This window comes from Tiliqua scincoides, chromosome 1, assembly GCF_035046505.1.
Source record: "Tiliqua scincoides isolate rTilSci1 chromosome 1, rTilSci1.hap2, whole genome shotgun sequence".
NCBI lineage: Eukaryota > Metazoa > Chordata > Lepidosauria > Squamata > Scincidae > Tiliqua > Tiliqua scincoides.
This window is the reverse complement of record NC_089821.1, coordinates 304,374,360-304,398,620: the sequence shown is the minus strand read 5'-3', so window position 1 is coordinate 304,398,620 and position 24,261 is coordinate 304,374,360. Positions and strand designations below refer to the sequence as shown.

General features: G+C 45.8%; 1 protein-coding gene across 1 annotated transcript in view; it reads left to right on the top strand.

The window, feature by feature from the left end:
* Positions 1–253: 253 nt before the first annotated feature.
* CEP170B (centrosomal protein 170B) overlaps positions 254–24,261 on the top strand; it is a 79,946-nt gene continuing 55,938 nt past the window's right edge. Inside the window, exons 1-5 of the mRNA XM_066629489.1 lie at positions 254–384; positions 7,696–7,785; positions 12,783–12,861; positions 16,698–16,756; positions 20,456–20,594. Of these exons, the coding sequence (XP_066485586.1) occupies positions 280–384; positions 7,696–7,785; positions 12,783–12,861; positions 16,698–16,756; positions 20,456–20,594 (472 nt within the window). The 5' untranslated portion in view covers positions 254–279. The remainder of the gene's footprint in view (positions 385–7,695; positions 7,786–12,782; positions 12,862–16,697; positions 16,757–20,455; positions 20,595–24,261) is intronic.

Sequence of the window (24,261 nt, the reverse complement as noted above, 5' to 3'; positions counted from 1 at the left end):
GGCGCAAAACGGAGGCATACAGGGAGGGTCTGCTTGCATGGTGCGTTCAGGGCCCTACAAAACTTAGTGCTTTGCACCCCCCCTCTAGCTACACCACTGCTTCTTGCTGTACTGATTGGGCTTGGGCTGCTGTATCGACTGGAACATTCTGGCATAAACTTAACATGCAAGCGGCGTCAACTGACAGCACCTGTTTTTTGGTCAACAAACTCATCTGGAATGGGCCTGTTTTCCTCTCCCCGTGTAGGATGGTGAAAAGCTGAGGTGCCAAACGCCAAGATGAGTGTGACATCGTGGTTCCTGGTGAGCAGTGCGGGCATTCGCCACCGGCTCCCTCGGGAGATGATATTTGTCGGCAGAGAAGACTGTGAGCTGATGCTGCAGGTAAGGAAGTCCCCTTCTGTGAATCGGCCCAGTGCTGGTTCTCCTCTGAAGGAGGTCAAGAGTGTAGCATTTGTATCACGCTTTTGTGCTGAGTGGATAATGGAAGTTCTATTGGGATGATGGAAGGTGGGGCACAGCTGTAGTTGGTGGTGAGGCTGAGAACTTTAACTGTCAAAGTCTTGGAGCAAGAAGGTGTGTGTGTGTGGGGGGGGGTCCGTGCATTGGTGAAGAAGCGGCGTGGTGTACTGGTTGGTGAGCAGGAGACAAGGCTGGCCTTGCCATCGAGCAACCTCAAATGGTCACATGGAGTGGCACCCTTGGATGGGCAGTGAGTGGTTGACCACCCCTGCCCATCTATCTACCTTTCCAAATGAAGCAGCCAATAGGCAACAAGAAGTGACTTGGAGTCTACATGCTTCCCTTCATTTACCTGGACTGTGCAGCCTCTCGGCTCTGTACCACTTCTGTTTGCAGTTAACGGAAAGTGATGCCTGCGCCGCTTCTGTTCATTTGAATGAGGCAGTGCACACGAAGGAGTCTGCGCATTGTCCCTTCCCTGCACATGGGAAGGGAGGGGCCAGGCAGTCTTCAAACCACCTCTCCTTCCTACCTACTTGGTGCTTCATAATCTTCCATATTTCATAAGCATCAATGAGGCAATCTGGAGCTGTGGCAGCTTTTTCCCCTCCCCTTCTTCCAGTGATAGTTGAAGAAGGGTGGTTACTAGACCTTGTTCACTTGTCTGCTGGTCTTCCCCCCCTATCCATGGGGGTGTATGAGCATGCATGCACAAGTATGCACAGAGGTGGCATTTGGGGGATTCAGGTGGCATGGGGGCACTTGAATAGCTTCTACTAATTAAACTAGGCAGTACTGAGTTCGATGGACTGTTAGTCTGGTTTAGTATAGTGTATAAGGCAATTTTCTCCCAGGCTGCCAGCCAAGTAGATATTTGCAAGCCTTCTGCAAGTGTTCTTATAAAGAAATATGGAGAATTTTTTTCTGGGTACTTGGTGCTGCTAGCAAGAAAAATTTGGGAAAACCCGGAGTTAATCAGAACTAAACTGTGCAATAATTCTAGTAGGCAATGTGGTATCTTGGGGCTGAGAGTTGGACCAACAAGGGAGACCTGGATTCAATTCCCGACTCAGCCACAAAGCTTCCTGGTTGACCCTGGGCCAGTTGCTGTCTCTCAGCCTAACCTACCTGCTAAAGTGTTGTGAGAATTCGAGGGTGGAGATGTGTATGCTGCCTTGAGCGTTTGAAGGAAGGGTAGTGTAAATACAGTAAATTAGTACAGAAGTAGAGTTAGGGCTTGTTTGTCCTGAATCAAAACTGCTTTGTTTAGCCAAGCAAACATCCCACCCTGTGTTTTGGGGGGATATAATGAAAGACTGTGAATGTTTGCACTGTTAGTTCTGTATTTAACCCTTTTTTTGCTTTTATTTCATGCCTTTTGTTTATATAAATTAATGCATGGGAAAAAGAGCAAAGAAGGGTTATATAGTATTTACTGTGGCTTACTACATAGATATATGTATATATTTGTGCTTGTGTGTGTGTATTGGCTGTATGAAATGGGAGAAGTTGGTAGCTGAAAAATTAAGATGGAATTAAGATTGATTTTGCAAATGGGAAGAAGCTTACCCTTTCAGGAAATCTTCTGTGCCTACTTTGCAGCTTAGGAAATATTTAAAATACTTGTGAGGCTTAAGGAGCATGTAATGCTAAAGTTCAGGTTGTGTTTAGATCATTTAGTTGAAACTGGATCACTTTATTTACCTTATTTTGGAAGTTTAGGTTGGATGCTGGGAGCCGACTGAGGGCCAAATTCTGTCACCCTTTGTGTGCCAGAAATTCAGTCGTGCATTTGTTTCCACTGCTGTGTTTAACTCTGGGAATGCGCCCAGATCTGTGGAGTCTGCACACGTCCAATGCCTGCTTCAGGCATTCTAGCTGGCATCAGAAGATCCAACGTTAGTCATAGGTGCTCTTGCCAAGCTGGGGTTTTATGGGAGGGGCAGGTAGGTCCTCCTCAGAAGTCTTTGGGGTGGCTTAAAGTTTCATTATTGAGCTAGTTAATGTGGCAGTGCGATTCCCAGAATGAGTAGTGGGAGATACTGTGTGCCACAAGAGGGTACAAAGCCTTCTGTGCTACTTGGTCAGGAGCATGATGCTGTTTAACAAAGGAGGTGCTGCCCTGTCCTTCTGTTGTGTGGTGGCTTTTTGCCTTGTTTGTTGTTTTGTTTGTGTTTGTGTTTTAAGCTTGTGAGCTGCCTTGGAAATCTCTCTTTCTTGTTCAACTGATGGGCTGTACCTGTTTCTTGAAATTGTTTGCTGCCACTCCCCGCCCCCCAAACCTGGCATCATCCTAATGATGCAGTGGGGTTCGCTGATGCAGTCCTTGCCACCTCTGCAGGGAAATCCCAGATGCACCCCCACTGTCTAAAAAGCCTGGCCATGTCCCTGAGCACTGATTGAGCACTGATTGTCCCTGAGCACTGATTGACTGAGCTGCGGAAAGGGTGGGCACAAGAAGGCAATATTTACTAGGCTCCTCCAACCATGAGCAACCTGTCCATTGGTCTGGTCTGAGAAAATAGATACATGTCTCTAAGTGAATTAGTAGATGCCAGCACTGTGTCTTTTCTAGTGACCATTGCTGGTGGCTTTGTGAAAGGATTTTTTTTTTTAAAACAGATTGCAACAGATTAAAAAAAAAAAAGGAAAATGAAACATTAATTGTGCAGCTGAACTGAGAGTCTGAGTATTAGACTGGTTGCCATTCATGGATTCAGCTCAGGTTCAAAGCAACCAAGAGATTTGACTTCAGCTCACTGCAACAAAAGAGCAATATTGCTCTTTGAACCAGTTATTGGGTAGTGGGTTCGACTCTTTGTGTAGAACAGAGCAGTGCTATATCATCTGCACCTGTAGCTGTATCCCCTTCACAGGAGGGACTGATCTGGAAGCACGCATGTACTTTTGCAGAGTCCATGGGTCTACCTAGCTGACAGGCTGGTCCATCTAGTTGTCTCAGGCTGTCATCTTTCCCATCACCTGCTTCCTGACAGCCTTTTGACTAGAGGCACCTGGAATTGAATCTGGGATCTTCTGTATGCAAAGCAGGTGCACTACTGCTGAGCTATAGCACCTCTCCAATAACCCACCTTAGGTGAGCGGTTAAATTACAAGCTTGGTAGAAAGCAGATGTCGTCTTCTGCTGAGGCACTGGGAGGGAGAGGCCTCAGAAGGTGAGGAATGGCACAGGGGAAGGAGCAGACCAAGAGAGCGAGCAAGGAAAAGATGCTGCCAAAGTGCTAGGAGAGCCCAATTACCATGCAGGCCAACCTTTCAGAAGCTCTGTTCTGCTGAGGCGTCACTTTGTGGAGCACCTCTCAGCTTCTGAGCTGCGAAGTAACACCTTGGGAGAAGCAGTTCTGTGTGATGATTGGCCTCTCCTGTTTCTTAAAAGTATGGTCAATGTTTGCTTATTGTCCTTTATGTCACTTGCAGCTAATGCATTCCTAGGTGAGAACAAAGCACGTCTTTCTTGTTGTCGTCTTCTTAATGATGTCACTTCCTGCATAATGACATCACTTCCACCCCTCGGCAGCTGCCATGGATGCTATTTGACCCACTGTATGAAATGAATTTGACTCATTTGACCCCTGATCTAAATATTGACACAAAGGAGAGAGCTCAGAAGAAGAGAAAGAGAACCAAGGCGGGGAAAGAATATGCAGTTGTGGGTGCAATCCTATCCTTCGCTGGAACAGGCAAACCGAGAGGCTTGCGCTATATCCAGCACGGGATAGGGGCCCAAAGTGGCTCAGCCAGGTAAGCCACCCTTGCACCTATAGGTCTCCTTGGACTTGCGCCACCTCCTGAGGTGGCACAAGTCCGAGGAGAGCGGAGTGACTTGAAGCCACTCCGAACTCCCTGGGAACGGGAATTGGGATCCAGCATAAGTGCTGGATCCCTGCCCCGCCTTCCTTTTGCGACCCTCTTGGGCCGGCGTAAGGGACTTGATGATGGGAAAAAAAAAAAATAGAATGCTGAGAGAGAGCAAAATCAGTGGGGGGGGGGGGAAGAGCTGGAGAAGCTGATTTCCATGCTTGGAAATGTCTTCACCTCTGATTGCTTGTGTAAGTGATATGCTAGCAGAAGTATGCAGAGGGCGTTTTGCTGACTTCCTGTATTTATTAATGCACAGATCCTTTAAATATTGACCAGCATGCAAACTAAAAGCTGCATGTTCTCATGTTGAGAATTTTAACATTCTTTTTTGGGAGTGGTGGTGGTACTGTCTGTCCATGGAATGGAGTTCTAGTGTCATGCTTAACATAAAGTGAGGCTATTGTTTGGTAGTTTGTAACATTTGTTCTTAGATGAGGTGGTAAGCTTGTGTCTGAATAGTACGATTTAGAGTAGACTGTAGTACCATTTAGAGTAGACTGTTCATGTGTTTGAATGCCCTACATACGAAAATGGTAACTGCGCATTAAAACTAGATGTTTGCGAGAAGGGATTTTAAGCTAGCCTTTTCCCCTCATCACACTAGTTGTCTGTGTTAGAGATTTATGTTTCTGAACACATTTGTCACGTTTGGTCCTCTGTGTACAGTCACTGGACCAGGGGAGTAAAACATAAGGCCCGTGGGCCAAATGCGGCCCCCAGGAGCAATTTATCTGGCCCCTATTGGGGTCTCGCAGAATAATAATTGGTCTCTTTTGTATCTTGAAAGTATGACCAAGACTTGCACATTTTCTTTTCTGACATTTACAGCTAATGAATTTCTATGTGAGAGCCAAGTGCTTATTTTTGGCCATCATCTGCTTAATGATGTCACTTTCTGCTTAATGATTTCAGTTCTGGCCCTCAGCAGAACTAAGCAGTTAGTTTAACTAACACATTAACTAAGCAGTTAACTGCTAGTTAACTAAGCAGTTAACTAAGCAGTTAACTGCTGCTTAACTAAGCAGTTAGTTAATGAATGCTAACTTTGACCCTCGAATGAGTTTGACAGCTCTGGTCTAGACAGTGGTTTACTACTTCAGGAGGAAATTCATAATCCATGACTTTTAGAATTGTGGGGTCCCGTTTTGAGATGTACTGACTGTCAGCCCAATCCTATCCCATTTTCCGGTGCCGGTGCTGCTGTACCTATGGGGTTTGCACTGCTTCCTGTGTTGGGGGTGCAGTCACAGAGTCCTCCTTAATAATAATAATAATAATAATAATAATAATAATAATAATAATAATAATAATAATAATAAAACTTTATTTTTATCCTGCCCTTCTCCCTAACGGGACCCAGGGCGGCTAACAACACATTAAAAAAAACAGATTTTAAAAACATTAATACAAGCAGATAAAAACATTTAAAAACACACTACAGAGGCCATAAAAACAGTAGTCAGATTAAAAAAGTAAAAGAGCAGATCACTGAGGAATCAAGCCTGTAAAACTAAAAGATGTATAAAAAAGTTAAGAAGGCCAGAAATCAGAAGGCTTGTTTAAACAACAGTGTTTTCAGGCCTCGCCGAAAACTCTCAAGAGAGGGAGCCATTCTCAAGTCAAGGGGAAGGGAGTTCCATAATGTTGGTGCCACTACCGAGAAGGCCCTATTTCTTGCAGCCGCCCCCCGGACCTCCTTGGGTGGCGGCACTTGCAAAAAGGCCTTCTCTGATGACCTGAGAGGACGAGCCGGATTGTACGGGAGTAGGCGGTCTCTAAGATATCCTGGCCCAGAGCAGTATAGGGCTTTAAAGGTCAAAACCAGCACCATGAATTGGGCCCGGAAACGAATGGGCAGCCAATGTAGCCCCCGGAGAAGCGGGCTGACAGAGTCAAACCGCCTGGCTCCGGTGACCACACGGGCCGCCGCATTCTGTACTAATTGTAGTTTCTGAACCGTCTTCAGGGGCAGCCCCACACAGAGCGCGTTACAGTAATCTAACCTCGATGTCACCGTGGCATGGATCACCGTGGCCAGGTCTGCACGATCCAAGTACGGTCGCAGCTGGCGCACCAGCCGAAGCTGAGCAAAGGCCCCCCTAGCCACAGCCGCCACCTGGGAATCCAGGAGCAGCTGCGAGTCCAGGAGGACCCCCAAGCTGCGAACCTGCTCCTTCAGAGGGAGTGCAACCCCATTCAGAGCAAGTCGATAATCCAGCACCTGCATCGAGGATTTCCGAACCAGGAGAGCCTCTGTCTTATCCGGATTTAATTTCAGCTTGTTAGCCCCCATCCAGATCCTCACTGCTTCCAGACAGCGCTCCAGGCCCTCAACCGCCACCCTGGAGTCTGGAGGAAAGGAGAGATAGAGCTGGGTGTCATCAGCATATTGATGACACCTCACTCCAAACCCCCAGATGACCTCTCCCAGTGGTTTCATGTAGATATTAAATAGCATGGGGGACAGAATTGAACCCTGCGGCACCCCGCACCTCAAGGGCCAGGGTGTCGAACAGGCATCCCCCAGCACCACCATCTGGGACCGACCCTCCAAGTAGGAGCGGAACCACTGCAAAACAGTGCCTCCAACTCCCAACTCGGCCAATCGACCCAGAAGGATACCATGGTCGATGGTATCGAAAGCCGCTGAGAGGTCCAGCAGGACCAACAGGGACGCACTCCCCCTGTCCAGTCCCCGGCGTAGGTCATCCACCAAGGCGACCAAGGCAGTTTCCGTCCCAAAGCCCGGCCTGAAACCAGATTGAAAAGGATCCAGATAATCCTTTTTCCTTAAGGTTTGTTCCTTAAGGAATTCCTTAAGGTTTCCTTAAGGTTCCTTAAGGTTTTCCTTAAGGATCCAGATAATCCCTTTTCCTTAAGGTTTCCTTAACCTTAAACCTCCTTAAGGTTTGGGAACATTTGTTCCCTTACCCCGGGGATGCTTTGCGGTTGCACCGGTGCTGGAAAGTTGGATAGGATTGGGCTGTGTATTGTCCCCGAAAGGTAAGTATAGCTAGCAAAAGGGTCAAGAGCAGACCCAGGTTTAGTATATGTAATTTTGAATATAAATAGTTAGTTGGCAACCTTCAGTCTCGAAAGACTCTGGTATCGCGCTCTGAAAGGAGGTTCTGGAACAGTGTCTAGTGTGGCTGAAAAGGCCAATTTGGGAGTGACAATCCCTTCCACACTGGAATGTAAATATAGTACACTATAAATATAGTACACTAAACAGGCAGGCGTAATGGGATGTTAGGTACATTTTCTATCAAAGCAGCACCTGTTGCATCCCTGCAAACATTAAAGCCCTCTTCATCTTCTCAGTCTCAAGTTTCACTTTGCTTCTCTTCCCAGTCTCGCAGCGTGGATAAGCAGCATGCTGTCATCAACTATGACAAAGAGAAAGATGAGCACTGGGTAAAGGATCTAGGAAGCTTAAATGGGGTAAGTCGTGAATTTGGCTGTTGAATATGTTCTGCACTTGCAGGTTTTATTCCTGTGATTGTTTTGATGTGTTTCATTCATTCTGCTTTGCTGAGATTGGATTAGAGATGTATTCTGGGGGACAGTGGAGCATCTGAGTGTGGGATCTGTGGGACTGGCTACAAAAATAACCAGTGGTTCTAGTAGAACCACCATAGCTCCTTGGAATTCTTCATAGTGTTTGCTTAGACCTGCCAGAACTTGGCCAGAAGTTCAGATTATCATCCTCTGTGGTCCCCTTTGGATCTGACTTGCCAGTATGTGGAAAGAATGAGTGGAGGTGCGCTGGTGAACCATCTCACATCATGCTCATATACTGCTTGGGCTATGTCCTCTGGGTGCTCCTGCATTCAGTGCTCATTTGCAGAGGCAGGTTCCCATCATAGGGACTTTTTCCTCACTCTGTGAGTTCTCTAACAGGCCAGCATTCCTAGCAGTGGAGAAGAGCTCTCTCTGTGTTCTGTGGTTGCCTCTGCAAACAAGCACTGAATGTGGGGCTGCCCAGGGGATGTGGCTAATTATAATAATACTGGTATTTATATACCGCCTTTCTGGTCATCAGATTACTTCTCTGATTTTATTCAAGGCGGTGTATTCAAGGCGGAGGGTATCAGTACCTAGGTGTGTGTGTGGTGGTAATGATCATAAGTGCTTCTGTGCATTTGCTCACAGGATCAGTACTCTAGCATGATTCTTCTCTCCTCTGCCAAGTTACCATTGTCCTGAAATGCCCCCCAGGGGGGCATTTTGCTGTTGTTGTTATATTATTGTTTGTTTTCTTTCAATATGGTTAAGAGTTATGTCTCAGTATTGAAACCAGTTAAAGATTGATTGTAAACCAGAATGGGAAACCATGGTTTGAAGTGGATTTGAAAACCACAGTTTGTATTAGATGTGGTAAACTATAGTGTTTGCATGAGCTGAGGCTAGTTTCCTTGTTGCTCCAGTCTTAAAAGGTTGCTACTTAGAAAGTGACAAGTATGTCTTGCTGTTGGCCCCTTATGTGTTTTTCTAGGGGCTTGGCAAACTCAACCATGACTTCATGCTATGTTGGGATCTTAATTAAGGTTAAAGCAACAAAGAGGTCTAGTTCAGATGCTGCCAACTTGGTCTTCCAAACCACTGGAAACTTGGGCGTGTGCCACAGACTTGCATGTTCCTCCATCCCTCTTCCTTTCTTTTCCTTTTTTTATGGAGCAACATTTGTCTGAGGCAAAGTGGTCACTCTAACTACAGTTTGTGAATGGTCGGTGAATACCAGCGTAGCATGAAACAGCAATTAATACAAATTCTGGTTTGCAAACCAGATCCTGGTTTGTTAGCAGCCTCGAGTTTGACTGTTTATTTAAAAAATTTGTATTGCACCTTTTCCATGCTGAAGCAAATGCCCAAGGCAGCTTATAGAGTTTCATCAAACAATAAACGGTCAGTGTATAAAACAGTAATTGGGTTCAGACATAGTGGCCTTATGTTACAGAGGGAGTATGCTTCTGAGCACCAGTTGCTGGGAAGCAACAATGAGAGAGGGCTCTTTGTCTACTTTTCCTTCTCATGGACTTCTTAGAGACATTAGGCAGGCCACTATGGGAACAGGATGCTGGACTAGAAGACCCTTTGGTTTGATCCAGCAGCACTGCTCTTATGTCCTGAACATGAAACTATAATTTAGCTTTAAAAAATCATGGTTTCATATTGTGCCTGGGAGAAGAGAAGGAGAGGAGGTCTGTGCTGGATGCAGTAGAGCCCCAGCGCACATCCTCTTGCCAGAAGATTCAACCTGGTTAAAGGCACTTTGGTTTTATTGGCAATTTTATAAATGATTTCTATATGTATTGCTTTTTATATATATTGTGACTAGGCCAGTGGTTCCTGAAGTTACCGGGGTCATGGTGCCTCCATAGCCTCTTCTTCCCAGCTCAGGGCCCAATCCGATCCAACTTTCCAGCACTGGTGCAGCCATGTCAATGGGGCATGCACTGCATCCAGTGGTGGTGGGGGAATCATGGAGGCCTCCTCGAAATAAGGGAATATTTGTTCCCTTATCACAGGGCTGCATTGCTGCTGCATCCGTGCTGGAAAGTTGGATAGGATTTGGCCCTCAGTTGGGTGCCACCATCTTGGATCTTGCAAAATCTACAAGATCTCACAAGATCCAGAATGGCAGTGCCCAAATCTTCTTGGATCGCCATCTTGGATCTCATGAGATTTTGTGAGATCCAAGATGGCAGTGCCCAGGAGAGCTGGTAGGACAGGTGACTGGGTACATCCTGTAGTACTCTGCTGTGGTGCGCTGTTGGGGAACCACTGGACTGGAACCACTGGTAGATAGATAGGAAATGGGATAAATAGGTGCCTTAAATAACACACAAGAGATTGGTAAGGGAGTAATTCCTTCCAAACTGTGTGAAGTTCTTTTGCTGAATTAACGAATATGGATTCTGGTTAAAAAAAAAAAAAAAAAGACAGTGGGCAGTACAAATAGATTTTAAAAAGAGTTGAATGCTAAATTCTCTTGTCGGAATAAATGGCTTGAAAATCCTGCTGCTATTATTAGGCAGCTGCCACAGAGTCCCTTGTGCGCACACACAAAAATGAAGAGGTCATTCGCAGCTAGGAAGGAATGCAGCCTAACACTTTCAGAGCAGTGCTGGGTACTAGGAACTCACTGAATCGTTCTGAGGGCTACAGTACTTGAAATACAGGTATTTCGCAGGGAGATGCATGCACAACCACTGACTCATGCTGAAGAGTGTGTACAGGCAGGGAAGCGCAAGGGAGCGATGTGCTTGTGTGTTTTGACCTTGGGATGCTGTCGCCATGCCACCACTTCCCCCTAGTCCTAGATGCGTCCAAGATAAGTCCTAGAGTGGTGAAATTAAACCTCTTCCTGCCCCTCTAGACTGACCTCCGGGTCCTTGTTCTTATGCCCATGGATACCAAGTAGGTTTATCCATTAAAATAATTATTTCTCTTTCACTTGTTCATCTGATGATTATGAGATCAAAGCCCTGTGCAGTATACTCACTGCAGACAGCGCAGATCTTAAAAAGAGCATCCACAGGTACAGCGCCCACAAGAGTGTGCCCCCAAGCTCTGCCCCCTGAATCTGAGCCTTTCTCTCTCAGCCCCCAGACCACAAATACAGTGTTCACCTGCAGCAGTATTCCCTATCTCAGTTTAGGGAGATCTCTCTTGGAGCACAGCATTTGTGGCTGTAGTCAAACCATCCTCATGGTCTGCAGGGCAGACAGGTTTAAAATTGCATTGGCAGGGTTTTGGGGTGTGCGGCTGTGAACACTATTTCTGGGTACAGCATCCACAACTAGTGATGAGAAGCAGGTGTGACTGTCACAGGTAATAACCGGAGAGCAGCATGGTTTTGCAATATAAGTTACTTAATAGAAGTTACCTGGTGGACAATCTTTGTGGGTGATAGATGAGTGGTGTGTGTGTCCCTGTCGAATCCCGTTTACTTCTTGCATGGTCATATGAAGGTGTCATACTGAGTTACGCTACTGATCCGTCTAGCCTGGCATAGTCTACCCTGAGTCTTGTTGTTGTTTAAAGCTGGCCATGCTAGGGAGTGAACCTGGAACTCTTGCCTGTGCAAACCATGGACACTTGCACTGAGCAGGGCCTCCTGCCTTCAAGACTCTGATTCTGGATTTTGATGTCATCAATCCATGATTGTTTTTTGTGGAGGGGGGACCTGGCAGAGTAGGTGCGCCTACTTTATAGTCATCCAAGGAGCAGTGTCTGGATGACACAGAAATGGGCTGGATGAGAGCCAATAAACTGAATCTTGGTCAAGATAAGGTGAAAAGATAAGATCATAAGTCAGACCCTAAGCATAGTACAGTAGAAGAAATTTCTTTTAAAAGACTATAGATCAGGGGTGTCAAACTCATTTCATACAGAGGGCTGAAAAGCATTCATGATGCCAGCTGAGGGCTGGAAGTGATGTCATTATGCAGGAAGTGATGTCATTAAACAGGTCATAACCAAAAATAAGCACTTTTTCTCACTTAGGAACTCATTAGCTGCAAATGACAGAAGAGAAAATACACACATCTTTTATCAGATTTCAAGGTATGGGACAGCCCAATTTTTATGTGGGCTGCCCTTGCAGCAGTGATACCTCAGCAGCTGAGAGCCTGAGGGCCAGATAAAAAAGCTTTCACAGGCCACATCCAGCCCCCGGGCCTTATGTTTGACACCCCTACTATAGATGGTATCCCCTAAACAGTCCAAAATCGATGTTGCCACCTCATTCTGGTGCATGCTGGTTGAGTTGGAATAAGTATTTTCAGATTTGAAGTTAATCTCCAGGTCCAGACCATCTTGGTTGTTCTGATATCCCTCCATGGCAGGTCCACTTTCTTTTGCAAGTGAAGAAGAAACAAAGCTGGGTTGCGCAAGATTCCAGATTCAGGCTCTTGCGTCTTTGAGTGAGTGCAAGGCAGAGCTGGGACAGATTTATGCCTGAGACTTGGGTAACTGTTACTAGTCTGGGAGGATTGTACTTGGCTAGATGAGGCAGTGGCATTGCTTATTGGTCTATTTCTGTCAATTGTGTGAAAATACAAAAGCACTTCTAACCATGGCTTGGAGCTAATCATGGTTAGTGAAAATACTGATAGAGATGTTGAATCTCCAGATTAGAATCAGGAGATAATTTTGTCAAATGTAATATAACATTCAAGAAAAGACATGTGCTTGTATAAAAAACCAATGTACCACGTTGAAAAGTAAATTATGTATATACAGGTGTTACATATACATATATCCTTTTGATTAAAAAAAAATCAAAAGAAGGGTGACAATTCATAGCAAATTTTTTTATAATGTAACAATTTCATGGAAGTTTAGTCAACTGGGTTTCTTGGGTGAAAATAAACTTTGTTGATTTCAACTTCTCTCTGTGTTTTTAATCCAATAACATCTTGTCTCTTCCACAGACTTTTGTGAATGATGTACGGATTCCTGACCAGAAATATATCACGCTGAAACTGAACGATGTGATCCGCTTTGGCTACGATATCCTTTTGGATGTGTTTTAGAGGCAGAACTGTATGTGGTCTTTCAAGTTTGTTGTTCCTGCCCCTTTTGGCTTCAGTTCTTCACCCTTCTTAACGGACCTTGCTTGTATGAGAGGCAACCAACTGCACAGTTCCTACTGAAATGTACTGTTATTGGGTTCTTTTGCTGCTCCCGTTAATTTCAGTAGAGCTTGCTCAGGAGAACTCCATGTGAACTGGAACCTTGATCTCTTGAACTGTCATGGGACATTTGGCAACACAGCCAAACTTTCAGTCTCTCCCTTGTTTTACCCCTCTGGCCTTCTGCCCTTCCTCACACCTCTTTCCTTTCTGTCCCACGATCTTCTCTTCTCAGAGCCCCTCTGGGTCTCCTGGAGGTCAGCTTCCCTCTTCCCTTCTTCCCCCACTGGTACCACTCTCCACTTTGCCCTGGACCCCTTCTCCTGGGGCTCCTTCTCACCTCCCTGCTCCTGTTCCACTTGCCTGCCTTTCACTCCCTCCATCATTCCCTTCCATGTCTCCTATCCCACTGTCCTTCCCCCCTTTCCTTCTGCTGTCCCCTCTCTCCCCATTCCTGTGGTTTTTTTAGGTCCATTTCCTTTCTTAGCTGAACACCCTCCCAATCAGCTGCTCTAGCCAGCTGCCTGCACTTCCTGATGGCTTCATGGTAGCCCCCTAGCCTGCCAATTGACCCCCTTCTCTCTTTAAATGGCTCTTGTGGATAAAGCAGGTCAATGATGAAATCCCGCTCCTGTTTAGTAAAGCATCCCTTTAAGGAGCTTGCTGAATGAGGTCATGATCCATACCCATTCTTTGTTTCTAAACCTTTACTTTTCACTTCTTGGTTTTATCAGCTCTCTATGTTGTCAACATTGTGTTCTTGAGAGTTCAAATGTAGACATGACTGTGGTGTGTTGTTTATAGGCAAGCAAAGGGTTTTCTTTAAACACAGATGATGGTATAGCTGGTGTTTCAGTAGATCTTGGCAGCTGATGCAGATCGAGTCCTTGGGTTTGTTCAGGTCACTGTGCTGCAGGCAGTGTGTGTGTGCGTGTGTGCGTGCAAGAGTGAGACAGTCTGACTATGGGGAATCTCCTGCTGAAGTGAAAACTGTCTATGAAATCATAGGTATCCTTCTTGCAACGCTGTGCACTCAACTCCATCTCTCTTTTCCCCACTGGCCTTCTCTGTGTGTGCATCTTGCCTCATTCAGCTCTTTTCTCTCCACCCCATCTTCTTTCACATTTCCTGAGTCAGCAGTGTCCTCGTGCAGAAACTCACGCATCTGTCCTGCACAGCAAGCTAGTGGGTTTCCCCGACTGTGCCAAAACACGTCCTGCCCTTGGTCTGTTTTTAATGTAACATTTGCAGGCCTTCCTTGTGTTTCCAGCCTCCCCCAAACTCTCCCCTCCCCACTCTTTTCCCATGTGTTGGCAAAGCTCAAGCCAACTATTTTCTGTAGCTGTAATCTGAACTGTGAAAATCTTTGCCACAATTCACTTTGGATGCTGCATTGGGTTCTCCCTTCGAAGACGAAGATGTCCTGTGTTGTGGCTGTAGCTCACTAGGAGAGCAGATGCTTCACATGTAGAAAGTCTCAGATTGATTCCCTAGAATCTTCAGTTAAATTGCTGGCAGGAGGAGTTGGAAAAGGGTTGATAGTACTGGGCTAGATGATGCAACAGTCTGCCTTCATTTCTGTGCGTATGGGAATTCACTGCAGGGAATGCATGAGCTTAAGAAAAGCCTTGAATCAGACCAAAGGCCCATTAAGCCCCGCATCCTATTTCTCCCAGTGACCAACCAGTTATATCAGGGAATGCCACAGTAGTGTATGAAGGCAGTAGCTTTCCCCTACTGTTTCCAGTTCATCAGCTTGTGTTCAGAAATTACTCTGAATACAGAGGCTCCATTTAGCTATCTTAATAGTCTTGTCTTGACTGGTGGACACGGCAGACACATTTCACACCTTTCAGCTTTGTTTGTGTTCCTTGCTGCCTGCCTCATCAGACATCTTATGCCCATTGTCTGGATGGAATTTTCCAATCCCAAGATGGAACTCCATGATTTCTCTAGCCCAGTGGTTCCCAAACCACTGGTGGGTTGTGACCTGATTTTTGGTGGGTTGCCAAGGCGTGATGGAAAGATCAGATAATGAATTGCCTCAAGCCCCGAGGCTACTGAAAAATACTGTAGCGGTTAATTACCCTGCAAAGAGCTCAGCTCCTACAGTTTGCAAGATAGCTGCTAACTGCACTGCAAGGAGCTGAGCGCCTGCAGTTTGCAAGCATGCGTAAATATAGTGAGATAAAGTTTGAGGGTCTTTTTTCTGGTTATTATTATTTATAAATAAATTATTATTTCTTTCTAGATCTCCTTTTTAAAAGTCTGGTAAACCTTGGTGGGACCTGATAGTGTCATTTTAAAAAGTGTGTCCTGGTGCCGAAAGGTTTGGGAGCTGCTGGTCTAGGCAGGATCTGGTTTAAAGGGCAGCAGATTTGTTATGGAACTGTGAATGTTCGTCACTGACTTTAATTCCCCCCTCCCCCTGCTGTGCATCCTTGCTTAAATTTTGTCCTCTGTTGTTTTTGCTCAAAATGCTTTTATCATTTGAGCGAATCTCTGGCAACCTTCAGTCTCGAAAGACTATGGTATAAGCCTACAGCACCCGGTATTCCCAGGCGGTCTCCCATCCAAGTACTAACCAGGCCTGACCCTTCTTAGCTTCCGAGATCAGACAAAATCAGGCATGTGCAGGGTAATAGTTGAGTGAATCTCTGCTCAAGCAACTACTCCCTTCCCAGTCATTTTCTACAAGTTGGAATAAAAATGTAATAAATACATTCAGAAACTTGGTGTTGGCTGGAACATAAATGTTTTGGATCCAGCCCTCCCTTTTTGTCACTTTCTTCATGGAGGCCTCTAAGCAATGCCGTGTGCTTTGCCACATGAACTTCTGCAGGATCTACAAATGTGAGTTGCAACCTTAGCCTTGGCCAGCTATGTCCATTTTTTTTTTAATTTTGCAAGACAGAATGAAGAACTCTCTGTAAGAAAACTCAGTGAAATCTGCACTTGAAAAGCCTTCATCCTTGGGCTCCTGACTAAACTGATGTTGCCTAACTCTCTGGGCAGGGGCATGCATTGGGCAAGCTAGCTCCAGAGTGCAAACCCAAATGTTGCATATGAAAATGCATTGCCTGTTTGCAAGAAGTGGAATACAGGACATGTCCTAGATTGGCACAGCTGTCCAGGGAGTAAGGCTTCGTTCTCGCCAACTGAAGTATGATTTAATCTAATTGCAGCTGGATGGTTAGGTGTAAGAGGAGTGGGGGGGAAGGGAGTTGTGAGTGATGTCATGGTGATAAGTTTTCCTTCTCACATGACTCTGAGTCACTCATTTTTTCCCCCAGGTTGAGCACCTGAGTGCTTTGACTGCCCTATAGAAATTATTGTAATTTTAGCTGCCGGCTAGTGCAGGGTAGTATCTTATTCAGTGACACTACAAAACAATTTCTGTTTTTGGGTGGTGGGGAGGTTTCCAGTACTTTCTATTAAGTAACAGTAAATGAGTGCTTGTTTAGAAGTGGCATTGGAAGGGGATTATGCAGATTCATGGATCTATCCATGTCTCAGTAGAGCCTCCAGATTACGCCCCTGAATCAGTGGCCAGAAGGCCACAGCAGGGCTTCCCAGAAAGCCTCTAGTTCTTATCTTATGTTCTTAGTGGAAGCAGGCTGCAGGTTTAGAAGGGTCTGTGGTCTGATGCTGCAACCATGTTTTGTTTTCTTCTTAAACCAGCATACTTACTTATTTTCTTAACGTTTTCTCTACATTCTAACATGTATGTGCTGGAACACATACAGCACAAGGTCCCAGAAGAAGCTCTAAAGGTGAGCAAATTGTGTGGTCATTTGTGCGTGGGGGGGGGGGGGAATAAAGGCCAGTATTTTGGACAGACTTATGCCCATTATATACCATACTCATTATGGGCCAGGGTTTTAGCTACTTCCCAGGGTTCTTAGGTTACTATTGGTAGAAGGGAGAGAGACCTGTAGGCTGCCCTGAGTGCCTTAGAGGAAGAGCAGGATAAAAAGGTTACAAGAAAGTAAATGTAACAGAGGATGCAAATCACGCTTACAAAAATGCACTGAGTGACCCAAGACCACACAATAGCCAAGCAGAGAGCTGAATCAGCTTGTGTGGCATTGCAGGGCTGAGCTCAAATGCTCCTTCAAGCCATGGTGCTCACTGGGTGATCTTGCACCGAGTCATTATCTCTGAAGCTCACCTATTGCACAGGTTTGTTGAGATGCTAAGATATTGCCATGAGCTTCTTGGACTAAGGCTGGGATACAAATCTGATAAACATCCATGCTGGATTTCCCGAATCCAAACCCAATACATCACTACTGCGCAAAGTTGACTCTCATAAATGCTTTTGGAATTCTTTGAGGAATCAACATTTTAGAAGTTGGCTGAGATCCAGTAGCCAGTATGCACACCACATTCCTCCTATCCCTGGCCCATAATGAGGGTGGCATGTAATGGGCATACGCCTGATGTGTTGTGCAAGAGCACAGATGCACCCTTGCACAACTTTCATTCATTTTGACAGCGCTTTCCCAGGAAGAATTTCCAGTGTATTGTGCTGGAGCAATCTTAGATCAGAGTGAGTCCCGCTGGCAGTTCCGTGCTTTGCCAAGACCGTTGCTTGAGTGACGGTTTTCCTTCCACCTACCCCTTAGGCCATACTGCCATCACATTGTCAAGCGTCTGTCCATAATTGTGAGTTCTAGAAACTTGAGTCCATGGATGAATCAGGGTACTGTGTAACAGCCCAACTTTCCAGTGGCAATGCAGTTGCAGTGCAGCTCTGAGGCAAGGGAACAGATATTCCCTTACCTTGAGGAGGCCTCTGTGGCTACCCTCTGTACTGTGTGCCCCGTGATACGTTGGTGCTGGAGGATGAGTTAGGGCTGGGCTGTAAATCATGATGGTTGCCCAAGTCCTGGAAAATATGAGATTCATAGTCAGAAAGAGGTCCTCTGTGTCTGAACCAATATTTGTCAGAACATGAATCGTGGGGCACATTTTGTTACACGTTACACTACATGTTATGCTAAGGTTGGGAGGCCCAAGCAGAATTGAGACCACAGCGATGGGGGAATTGTTCTTTAACTTTTCCCTTCACCATGGTCTTCATTTGGATCACCTCCCAGAAGCTCTGCTTCCCCTGGAAGGAAAACTCCAGTTAGCACTAATGGGAGCCTCCTTTCCAGGGGAAATAACAACTGGGAGGAGATCTGGATTGGAGCAGCAGTAGAGGAAACTGTTTATTTCCTCCTTCCCAATCCTGCTCTGTTCTTATTTCAGTTAAAGTAAAATGGCACTTTTGAAGTACTGTATCATTTGGCTCATCATGGAAGTATATTGCTGTGATCAGAGATCCATAGCAGGGCAAGGAACCACATCTTCCTCTAGCAAGAATGAGAGATTTGGAGATGAATGCAGTGGCGCCTGACAGATGTAACAAGACCCTTTGAGTCTATCCTGGGCAGTGGTGTATCTAGGGAAAATGGAGCCCATGGCAAGCACTGAAATTGCGTCCCTCTCAAAACAGAGAAGTGGAGATCAGGGGGTGGGAAGGCAGCCCTGTTCATCCACCAAATGAATTTATTCAGCAGGCTACACAGAGAAGGGGGGATGGGGAAGAAGCCAGCCCTGTTCCACCAAGTGAATTTATGCAAAAATTCTGCTTAAGCGCCCCCCCCAAATGAAAAATAGTGCATTTACCTTTTTTCAGAGGTCCCCTAAAACTGGTACACAAATGCACCATTGACTGTGGTGCGGAAATGCACCGTTGGTGGAGTATGGGTAAGTCCTCACCCAGCGTCCCCCTTCAAGTGGTACCCAGGGCAAATGTCCCCACTTGCCGCACCCTAGATACGCCACTGGTCCTGAGGCTTCTTGTGTTGCCGTTTGCACCACCGCTTGAACTTACCAGTGATTTCAGCAAAGTTTGTCCCTTCCCCTTAATCCTCCCTGTGAAAAATGAAAACTGTCAATCTAGAGGGTTGTCTAGCTAATACAAAGGTTGTCCTGGTATGGAACTCGGCTCATTTAGAGCTTTCCGCTTCCTTTCCCTACATCTCTATTTGTTAGAAGTGCACACATGTACAGATGCCTTCCTTGACCCAACAAATGAACAAATTGACCTTTGCATTGGGAACAGAGGTCCACCTCCCTGAGACAAGGCTATAAAAAAATCAGTTTCCAATGAGAGAGGATTGTGCAGGAGTAGGAAATACCCGTCTTTCCAGTTTCCTCTCTATCCAAAGTAGAAGTTGGAGATCAGTGATTGTACTTCTTAGCTCTTTAATCTTGTTCTAAAACAGTTGCAGGGGGAGGGGTGATTTGGACTGAGGCAGCAGCATTGAGGGAGGGGAGATTTAACCCTTTCCCCATCTCATGTACCCCGATCTAAATCACTTCCAGAATGCTACTCTTTGCCCCACCATTTATAGCACTTATTTAAGTCTGTTTATCTCATTTGTTCCATTTATTCCTTGCCTTTCCTTCAAGGAACTCAAAGCGGTGTTTATGCCCTTCTATATTCTGCTCACGACAACCCTGTGAGGTAGGTTAGGATGAGATGACGACTGAACCAAGGTTACCCAGAAAGAGGATTTGAAGCAGGTGTCTTCCCAGTCTGCCCAATCAAGCCCTAATACTCTATTAGAGTATCACTTATTACATAGGGTGGCCCTCTGTATCCACAGGGGTTCTGTTCCCAGAACCCCCATGGATACCAACATCCGCAGATGATTGAATCTGCTTATTTCGGCCCCCCAAACCCTCTGAACCTGACTGGAGCTGTGCTCCGGTCATGTTTGGAGAACCTTCTATGGGCTGGGGAGGCAAGGCCTCCAGAAAGCTGAAAATTGCACTTTTAGCCAAAAATGAGAAGCTATTTTTAGCCTTCCAGGGGCCTCAGAAAACCTTCTGAGAGCTGGGGAGGAATCCCTGGCCCTCAGAAAGTCCTCTTGATGTGACCAGAGCTCTTGTAGCCTCAGTAGGGTATAGGCTGAACCCACCCATGGATTTGGAACCTGCAGATGATCAAATCCACGGGTGATGCAGGCCACCTGTACTACACTGCTTTCCATTAGGGAGACAATGGAGCAAATAGTACCTGTATGCATGTGGGGAAAGGTTAGACCTCCCTTCTCCAGCTGTGATCTTTTTACACACCTACCTGCTCACTGCCTAGTGGCTGCTATTTACAAAATTTTAAAGGGACTGGAGATCTGATCCCTTCTGCGCCAAGGAAGACCTCAATTCTTCACATGGGTTCAACTCTGCATGTGTCTGTATCTTTTGACTGAGAGCAAAGCAGTGTGTGTTAAGAGCTGGTTTCGATGTGCTTAGGAAGGATTTGTCTGACTAGCAGGGAAGTGTGTGCAGAATGGAGTTTTGTAGTGATCCATCTGGAACCCTGAACCACTTTCCTTCAGCATAAGGTTCCCTTGGAACTACAGCTTGCTTTCAGATTCCACTGTGTGCATGACATTATTGCCTTTTCCCTTCAGCATGAGAAATACACCAGCCAGCTCCAGATGAACTTTAAAAGTGCGGTAATGAAAAGGGCGGAGCAACAGATGGAGCATGGAGGAGATGCTGAACTGCCTCAAGCAAAGCTGGAAAAAGGCGAGAAGAAAGTAATTACAGGTACAGTTTTGGAAACCAGTTAGGCGAGAAGTGCGGGCAGTCCTCTCTCTCTCTGTTTGGGAGTTTTGATTATTCTATAGATCAGGATTTAGCACTGTGAAAGACTGTGGGTTGCTAATTTTGGAAAGGTGGGGGGGATCCATTTATGGCAGTGCAACTTATTTATTCTTATCCAGGTGGAAATGAGTTCTTCTGGTTTCTCTCTTCCTAAAGGCTGTTCATGCAATCCTGTATTTGTGTGTGTGTGTGTGTGTGTGTGTGTGTGTGTGAGAGAGAGAGAGAGAGAGAGCAAGAGCGAGAATGAGTAAGAGGTTACAGGCCTGGCAGGTTAGTCCAGCTGCTTACTTTCTTGTGAATGGAGCATGAATGACACAAGTGATTCATGGTGTGTGTGTGTGTCTGTGTGTGTGTGTGTGTGTGTCAGGGGGAATGCAGACTTTCTGAGGTTGTGTACTTCCATGCGGAGTTCATGACAAAATTGAACTGCAGTGCTGCAGTCCTGGAGATAGAACCAGTGAGAAGCTCTGGATGACAAATTTACTGCCATGATTATTAATCTATAATAAATAAATAAATAAATACCAAGTAGCTGTGCTGATCCATTTGAGAGAGAAAAAATATCCAAGAAGGGACCCAAAAAACCCAAATGAATAACTGTTGTTATTGGAACCCACTGTGTTTCACAACATGTTGTATAAGTGGTTGAATTTTGCAGAATGTGGGAAAAGGTATGTGAAGGGGTGATGCTGCACTTTGGTCTTAAGATGGTGATGGAGGACACCTTTGATGAGGTGATGGGGGAGGCTTTTAAGAGGGGATTGGACAAATTTCTGGAGGAAAAGTTCTTTACGGGTTACAGGTCATAGTAGCTATGTGCAAGCTCTTGGTTTTAGAGGCAGGTTGCCTCTGATTGCCAGATGCAGGGGATGGCACCAGGATGCATGTTGTGTCTGTTGTTTTGTGTGCTCCGTGAAGCATTTGGTGAAACACTGTGAGATACAGGAAGCTGGACTAGATGGGCATTTGGCCTGATCCAGCGGAGCTCTTCTTATGTTCTTATGACACACTCTGCAGGCTGGTGAGGCTAGACCTCCTATTGTTCTAACCAACTCGTGTTACTGCTGCTCTTTCTGTACACCTAAATGGAACCTCCCCTGTTCAGAGATAGCTCTCTTCTGCATACAAGTTGTTATGGGGAGGGAGTAGGAGAAGAGGACCATATGCTTATGTGCTCTGCTTCTGGGTTCTCAGAGGCACTTGGATGGCTACTGAAAGGAACAAGACTCTTTTGGTCTAACTCAGGAGAAGTCTTTAAATGCTTGTAGACTTTAGGTTGCATTGTTCTCAAATTGGTTTTAATGTATTTTTTTTGTATTGCTTAGCATGAGTTGTGTAAGCTGGTTTGAATGCCAATTTTGGTGGAAAGGCGGGATAGAATTTTAAATAAATAGGATGCAACAATTCTGCTTTGTGTCGTTGTGCCCCCCCGCCCCAATAACTGTATTTCTAGAGTTGTGAAAGAGGGATTGACACTACACTACAGCTAACACTACAATCCTAGGCAAACTTCTCTTGGAGTAAGTACCCACTGGGTACTTAGTTTTGAGCAAATGTGTATTGACTTGTGCTAGAAGAATGGCATTTCTGGTTCAATTCAAGTTTGTCAATTTCGTGTGGGCACTCACAGTTTGATGGCAGTTTTAAACATCTCCCCAAAAGACAAAAGAGGGACAACTAGTTTTTATAAAAAAAGTTTTTACTTGCCTTGCTCGCCCCCCGAAAAAGGGGTGCTCAAGGCGGATAACAACCACAACATTTAACAGGGACAGCTATTAGAATATGGGGTTCGAAGTTTGTGAAAGAGGGGTTCAGATTTGTGTTCACTTTCTTCCTCTCAATGGACTGGTAACTTTTAAATTTAAAAATTTTGGTATCTCAAACCAATGTGAGATGAAGACGGTTGGACTGAGGATACTGGCTTGCCTCTTCTTTCCCCTGCCTCCCCTCCATGCTTTCATTAATGTAGTTTGGATGGCCAGCTTTTCCCCTGGAAGCTCTTATGGGTCAGAAGAGGACAGACCAAGGGAATGTTCTTCCAATGCTTAAAGCCCATCTTGGTTACAAAGAAAAACTGTGATCCTTAGCAGACCTTACTGAGGTTTGCCCACGGCTGGGCCCAGCTACAGTGATTCTCGTGACCTTAATCTTCCATGCTGCATATTGTCCTTGTAAAAATCCCCTCTAAGCTGGGATAGAGTATTAAGAGCCACCCTTTCCCTGTTGGTTCTTTGTTTGAGCTGAGGGAAAGAGAGTTCACACGCACGCTTTCATTTTTCACTCTTCCCTGATTCTGTTCAAGGGTTTCCTTCGTACACAGCTTTACCTGACAGGTACCGTACCGCATCGCTAGGAGCGAGCCAGAAGCTCACAGTCAGAAGAAGCCATTTCCTCGTGATTAGTTGTGACAGCGGAGGAAGGTGAAAGGAGGTGATCGTTCCCTCTTCCTTGAAGGAAAATACCTTGAAGGAAAATACACAACCGTAAATGTGTGCCAGATTCCTGCTCTGTGCTGCGAGATGTAAGCACACACCCCCTCACCCTGGCCCAGCGTAAACCCCCAATTTAGTTAATTTGCATTCCTCACGGAATAGCTTGGCATCCATTAGAAATTCAGTGCATGCATCTATTTCTTACGTACTGGCCATTTACAGAATGACATTTTTGATGGGTCTCTTGTGATAATGGCAGGAAGGATACGTGTATTAGAAATTCTGTTAATGTCTGGGCAAGGGCTGTGGATGACTTCACCTATATCCATACCTGGAATATGTGTTCTCCAGCCCACAGGGTCTCTGAGATCAGTTGCTGCAGCTTGGGATAGACCAGGGTCTTCACCTAGAGCAGAGCTGCTCAAACCCAGGCCCGAATCTGACATTCGCGTGGTTCCGTCCACCAGGTGAGCAGACGTGTTCGTTCTGCCTCCACGTGCCTCCTCTTCTGGGTAGATCTGGGCTCTGGGACATCCTGTTGTTCAGCCTTCTGGGACGCCGGGCAACAGATGAGACTGCCCAGAGTGTCCCAGAGCCCACATCTACCCAGGAGAAAAGCTGTGCAGAGGCAGAATGAAAAGGTGCGGTCCAGACGGGGACCGCATTTTCTGAACACAGCGGTCACAACTTTGGGCGCCACTGAACTAGAGTGTAGAGTGCAGTAGATGCTCTTGGCTTGAGCCGTAGAATCTCCTACAGCCTCTGTCTTGCCCAGAATATTTCTAAGGTTCCGTGGGATGGAGAAGCCATCAAGTATTCTCTCCCTTTTGCATCCTGAAATGGTGCTATCCCAGAAGGGCCATATCATACACACCTGTCCCCCTCGTGCTCTCTCTCCCGTAATGTATTTACCACTTGTGAGGTGGATATTTGCTAAAGCTGAACAGAAAGTTCTCCCAGGAGCACATTCTGGCTTGTGGTTTGAGGAAAGTGGGTTGGGGCATCTTGAAAGCTGCTCTGAAACTTCCCCTTCGGTCCACCTTGCTTTGGTGTCTCCGGTTTCACAGTGGAGCTCTTTCCGACAACCGCATCCCTGCCTCTCTGGGTGCCGTTTTTCTCTTGCAGGTCCTATGGGAACAATACTTATGTCATCACATGACATCATTCTCATGGGACTT